At 47.5% G+C, this 6,795-nt stretch overlaps 1 protein-coding gene across 1 annotated transcript; it reads left to right on the top strand.

Moving 5' to 3' along the window:
* Positions 1 to 6,508, top strand: LOC143475451 (uncharacterized). Its single transcript, XM_076973306.1, has 2 exons — positions 1 to 5,930; positions 6,230 to 6,508. Exon 1 carries the CDS (start codon positions 1 to 3, stop codon positions 4,711 to 4,713), a length of 4,713 nt encoding a protein of 1,570 aa, XP_076829421.1. The 3' UTR covers positions 4,714 to 5,930; positions 6,230 to 6,508.
* The last annotated feature ends 287 nt before the right edge of the window (positions 6,509 to 6,795 follow it).

Genomic DNA, 6,795 nt, shown 5'->3' with positions numbered 1-6,795 from the left:
ATGGCTCTCACTAAGATGTATGGACAGCCTCACAAGCTTGCAGTGCAACGGATCGCAGAGTTAATGGATAGTCCAAATATACGCAGCGGCGATGTTAAGAGCTTCCGTCTGTTTGCCCTCAACGTGCGATCACTGGTAGGCATGTTAGAACAACTGGGACAAAGAGGGCAAGTAGAGTTAAGTTGCGGCTCTCACGTTTCAAGGCTCTTAAGTAAACTTCCCTATGACCTCAACACTAGCTTTAAGAGATATATCCATCCTCTAAGAGTGGCCATTCCCACCCTCGTTGATTTTGCTGAGTGGCTAGAATACGAGCTGGAAGTGCAGGAAGACCACATGAAGCCCCCCAGAAGAGAGGAGTCGTTCACCAAGAAGCCTGATACCAAGCGCACTCCTAAACATTCTAATAAGACTGCTACTATCCTCCTGGGTACTGAGAAGGTCTCAGGATCAGAGAGTGTAGCAACACCAGGCGTACCTGAACATCCTTCCAACAAGTCAAAGGGAGTAGGAAAGGTAACAGCCTATTGTCCTTATTGTGACAATGACAAGCATTTCCTGAACAACTGTTCCAACTTTAAGAGCCTGCGCAAAGAACAAAGGGTGACATGGATCAAAGTAAACAATAAGTGTTGGCGTTGCGGACGTAATCACCAAGCTGCAAAATGTACACTCAAAGCTCCCTGTAAGACCTGTGGCAGAAGACATCTGCTTGTGCTGCACGAGGTGAACGAGAGGCCAGACGAGGAACAAACATTACCTACATCTTCAGCAGAAAACTGCCTTGTTAACACTGCCAACAAAGTTATGTACATTGACCGTCCAGCCTACAACTGCAAGGTGCTACTGAAGATCAGTAAGGTACTCCTGAGGAATGGTGACAAGTCCCTTGAGACATATGCAGTCTTAGACGACGGATCTGAGAGGACTATTCTGCTCCAGCCAGCCGCTAAACTGTTGGGCCTTAGAGGAAGTAAAGAAGTGTTAGCTCTTCGTACAGTCAGACAAGAAGTGGAGAAGCTCCAAGGAGCCGCCGTGTCTTTCACAATTTCTCCAGCAGCCAATCCTGACAAGATGTACAATATTCAGAGTGCCTTCACAGCCGAGCAATTGAGTTTAGCTGAGCATTCCCATCCAGTTGTCTCACTCCAGCAGAAATATAGACATCTGTCAGGCTTGCCCCTCCCTCCTCTAAACAGAGTTCATCCCATGTTACTGATCGGCGCCAACTATACACACCTCATTACACCTATAGAGCCAGTCAGATTAGGACCACCTGGAGGACCAGCAGCTGTGAAGACGCTCCTTGGATGGACGCTACAGGGACCAGCTCAAGCCATTGAATCCTCCACTAATGTAAGTCACTGCCTCTTTACATCTACACCATCACCCACAGAGCTGTTCTCATGTGTAGAGAAGCTATGGCAGATGGATGTGCTCCCCTATCGCAGTGAGAAGTTAGCGGTTAGGTCACGACAAGACCAAGAGGCAGTTAGGCTCCTGCAAGAACAAACAGTGAGAGTTAATGTCAATGGCGTTGAGCGTTACGCCACACCCCTCCTTCGAATCAAGAACGCACCTCTCCTGAAAGCTACTCCAGAATCAGTGTTGCCACTCCTGAGAAGCACAGAGAAGCGCCTAACCAAATCACCAGAAAAGGCTGCTGCTTATCAGCAGGAGATCGACAAGCTAGTCGAAGCTGGCTATGTAGTGAAGTTGGCAGAACACCATCTGGAGACTAGTGCTGAAGCTTGGTATATACCCCACCACATGGTCCAACATAATGGGAAGAACCGTGTAGTGTACAACTGCTCATTCCAATACCAAGGCAACAACCTTAACCAGCTCCTCTTACCAGGTCCCACTCTGGGCCCTGCCTTGCAAGCGGTGTTATTGCGTTTCAGAGAACATTCTGTGGCCTTCAGCAGCGATATCCGTGGCATGTTTCATCAGGTGAGGCTCCTACCTGCAGATCGACCCCTGTTGCGGTTTGTATGGCGAGACATGAAGCGAGACAACCCTCCTGAGGTATACGAGTGGCAGGTACTTCCCTTCGGAACTACTTGTAGCCCCTGTTGCGCAACATTCGCATTGCAGAAACATGTCACAGACCACAGCCAACCGGAAGAAGACATACATGTTGCCATTAACAAATCTTTCTACGTGGACAACTGTTTACAGAGTCTCACATGCCCAGCAGCTGCCAAGACACTTATAGACAAACTGCACTCACTTTTAGCCGAAGGAGGATTTGAGCTGAGGCAGTGGGCAAGTAATAAACCAGATATCATTCAGCATCTCCCTTCGGACCTCAAGTCATCCAGCTGTGAGTTGTGGCTAAACCAAGATCAGTCTGACATCCAAGAACCAGCTCTTGGACTACAGTGGAACTGTAAGTCTGACACCCTTACTTACAAACACCGACACATCGATTGCTCAATGACTACTATGAGGAATATTTATAGAGTTTTAGCCAGTCAGTATGACCCTCTTGGCTACATAGCGCCTTATACCACCCGAGCCAAGGTTATTGTACGCCACCTGTGGGAAAAGAGAAGGGATTGGGATGACCCACAACTCCCTGAGGAGCTATTACAAAAGTGGCACGCATGGGAAGCAGAGCTCGCACAGTTGCACAAGATCACACTGCCTAGGTGCTACACCAGTCCCAGCCTGGACCAACCCAACAGTAGGAGAGACATTCATGTGTTCTGTGATGCCTCCGAACAGGCATATGGATCAGTAGCTTATCTAAGGACAGAGAGTCCAGGGGGGGAAGTTGAGGTTGCCTTCCTCGCAGCACGGTCTCGTGTTGCCCCAAAGAAGCAACAATCTGTTCCTCGGCTAGAGTTGTGTGCTGCCTTAACGGGCGCCCAGCTCTACAAGGTTATCAGCACTGAGTTAACCCTTCCCATACGCAACTGCATCTTGTGGTCTGACTCTGCCACAGTCTTAACCTGGTTGGGTTCAGATTCCTGCAGATACAAAGTCTTCGTGGGTACTCGTGTGGCGGAAATACAAGAGTTAACCGAAGCGGCCACATGGAGGTACGTGCCCTCACGAGACAACCCGGCGGACGACATCACTCGTGGCCTCACTATCCAAGACATCAGCAAAGGTAGTAGATGGACAGACGGACCTGAATTCCTGAAACTGACTCCAAATGACTGGCCCAATCTACCACCCCCACCTCAGAGTGATCCTGAAGGTGAGCTGAAACGACAAGTCGTCTGTTTAACTATGTCTAGCTCTAGTGTTCCAGACCCACATCAGTACCAGACTTGGGACAGCTTCTTAAAAGCCATCGCAAATCAACTTCATGGGGCGGCCGACCCTAACGACCCTCTCACTGCTGAGTCCTATGCTGCTGCCGAACTAGAAGCTCTACAACAGGCCCAAAGAGAGTCATTCCTAGAGGAAATCACACAGTTAAAGGCAGGTAAACCCATTGCTAAGTCTAGTCGTCTCCTCCTACTTGCACCTGAGTTCGATGAGGAGATAGGGCTCATCAGAGTGGGAGGCCGTTTACGTCGTAATCCTGACATGACTGTGGATGAAGTGCATCCCATTGTTCTAGACCCCAGACATGCCCTGACCCAACTCATCATCCAGGATTATGATGAGAGGCTCCAACATCCTGGACCAGAAAGAGTGTTTGCTGAGATCAGAAGGAGATATTGGGTGTTACGTGGACGTGAAGCCGTACGTCGCCATCAGAAATCCTGTGTTGAGTGCAAGAGGTGGAAAGGTCACCCTAATCCACCCAGAATGGCGGACCTCCCTCCAGCCAGACTGCGTCTGTTCAAGCCGGCATTCTATTCCACTGGTGTGGATTGTTTTGGGCCGTACAACATCAAGATCCGACGCAGTAATGAGAAAAGGTGGGGGATATTGTTTAAATGTCTAACTACGAGAGCAGTCCACCTTGATTTAATTCCCAGTATTGACACAGATGCATTTCTAATGGCTCTGAGACGTTTTATATCCAGGCGCGGGAAACCTAAGGAGATTCTCTGTGACCAGGGGACGAACTTCCGAGGAGGAGAACGTGAATTGCAGGAAGCATTTCAAACACTTCATCCTGAACTCAAAGAGCAGCTGGCTTGCCAGCAAATCAAGTTTGCCTTCAATCCTCCTGGATCCCCACACTTCGGAGGTTGCTGGGAGCGTGAAATTCGTTCGCTGAAGACTGCTCTTCAAGTCATCATTGGATCCCAAACCGTCACCGAAGAGGTGTTGCGCACAGTGCTTATTGAGATTGAGGGGATGCTCAATTCAAAACCCCTGGGCTACACCTCATCTGAAGTAGCAGACCCTGACCCAGTAACCCCTAACTATCTCCTTATGGGGCGGCGGGATGCCTCGCTGCCGCAAGTCGTCTATGACAACTCAGAGATTCTCGGGCGAAGAAGGTGGAGGCACAGTCAAATTCTGGCCGACCAATTCTGGAGAACTTTCCTGAAGCACTACTTGCCAGGACTCCAAGCCCGCCTGAAGTGGAAAACTGAATCCGCCAATCTACAAGTAGGAGATGTGGTCATGATTGTGGATAATCAGCTTCCACGAGCTCTTTGGCCTGTAGGGAAAGTCCTTCAAGTTTTCGCTGGACCAGACAAACGGATCAGATCAGCTGAAGTGTCAGTGAAGGGAAGAACCTACATTCGACCCGTGGCAAGACTTGTCAGCCTACCCGCCTTACCTGAGGAAGACTAATTACCCCCTTTATTCAGCCTTTTTTAGTTGTTCGTATTCACAGGTGAATACGGGGGCGGCTGTTAAAAAGGCTGCCGAAAACTGTTGTACTGGACCTTTAAGGGGCGGAGCTTAAAGCACATGTGAGCCACATGCAGAGCACATGTGAGCTGCAGGCAGATGAGAAAGGAGCTGCACTGAATCACAGTTCTAAGTTGTTGTCGCTGTTTTACAGTTCGTTGCCACCCCGTCGTGATTGTGTGCGTGGATATGAAAGTAGGTAATATTAAAGTTCAACTTATAGTCTATTTCGCTGAATATACCTATTTTCACTCCCCTTTATGCTATGTTCTGCTCGTGTGAACATTTAAATGCGAGCTACCTGTGGGGAATTTGTGTTACATGCGTTTAGGGACAGAGTATTTAGAAATGTTAATATTGCAGTCATTTTATAATGTAATTGTGATATTACTTTAGTTAGTTAATTTGTCATTATTCAGACACTGATTTATTTATTTATCTGTTCTAGAACCACACATGTCACTTAAAGTGAGAATAAACAGCAAACGCAAGTTAAACCCACTGGAGTGCGACTAAACCTTTCTTTGGAGTTCTAACCGGACTCACAACAGCGATTTGAACCTCCCAACTAGCACATCACGAATTATAATATTTTTTACCAGTACCCTGTGAGCCGGCCCCTTTGGGTACTTTTTTCGTACCGACTCGCTCGAGGTTCTAACCGTTCCGAAGCGGTACAGTTCTGTGACGTGGAGGGACAGCATGACACTGATTGGCCAGGGAGTGTCGTCACAGGTTGCGTCAGGAGAGCGACTCCTCCGCTATGCTATGGACTCCTCAGCCATTTTTAAAACCCAAGGAGCGAAGTCTGTTCCCTGGTCAAACGCCGAGGTACAAACCTTTCTGTTAATAATCAGCGATCAAAAAATCCAGGGCGAACTGGACGGGGCCACTAGAAATGTAAAGGTTTTTAGCGAGGTTTCCGCGCTAATGGCCACTCATGGCTACCAGCGGTCCGTTCAGCAGTGCCGGTCGGTCCAAGCTAAAAAAGCTTAACGCGATTACCGGGCGGTGAAGGACCATAACGGACACAGCGGAGCAAACCGCAAAGACTGGAAATGGTTCCAGCAAATGGATGCCATATACGGTCACCGGCCAGCCAGTAACGGAAGAGAAAACGTGCTGGACATTGTCGGTGCTGGAGGCCATGGAGAATGGTGAGTGTATTGTGATTTCACAGTTTTACTACTAGGCTCGTAAAAGATGTAATATGAACGTAATATGAACGCATCTATTGTAAACGCAGGAATTTAGAGCTGTGTTTGTAGTTAATGTTACCACCACAGTCACTACTGTACAATAGCTAGCTCTTAGCCTTGCTAGTTGCTAGTTAGCTGTAGCCATAAACACAGCATGAGCAGCGATGACGTGCTACACATTTTGTGCAGTTACGCTATATTGTTGTTGCTTTCACGGGAATGCTTGTGTTTAATATTTGTTATTTTTTACGTTCAAGATTCCCCTTCCACTGACGAGGCGAGCGGAGTTGGCGGAAAATGTTTCCTTCAACCGGGCTTTCCTCGGGGTGCTTGGCGAACTTGTGAACACCATGCGAGACAGACGCCAGTAAAAGCACACAAAATGTTGCTTGTAGTACTATAAATATTTATTTCATATAAAGCTATACGTATATATTTGCTTTTTGCACTTTTTTAAAACTATAACTATATTATTTACATATGTTGTACTTTAAATATCTATATTTCATAATAAAGTTTGATTTCATTTGATTGTATGACTGATGCTTTTTATGCAGGGTGTGTTCAGCCTGTTTGAGTAATACCAAATTATTATCAATAATTAGAGCAACCACATACAATAATGAAGATAAAGATAAATAAGATACAATAATGCTATGTGTTAAGGGGCGTCGACCGGTGTTGTGGTCGTATACAAATGATGTCACGACACTACAACCCGCGCGCCAACAGCGACTCCACCCACATTGGGGTGGTTCACCATTGTAATGGAAACACAACGCGACCGTACCGTTCCGTTGCGAATCGACCCGTACCGAACCGT

Source organism: Brachyhypopomus gauderio, chromosome 14 (genome assembly GCF_052324685.1).
Source record: "Brachyhypopomus gauderio isolate BG-103 chromosome 14, BGAUD_0.2, whole genome shotgun sequence".
NCBI lineage: Eukaryota > Metazoa > Chordata > Actinopteri > Gymnotiformes > Hypopomidae > Brachyhypopomus > Brachyhypopomus gauderio.
This window is presented reverse-complemented; position numbering and strand designations above follow the sequence as displayed.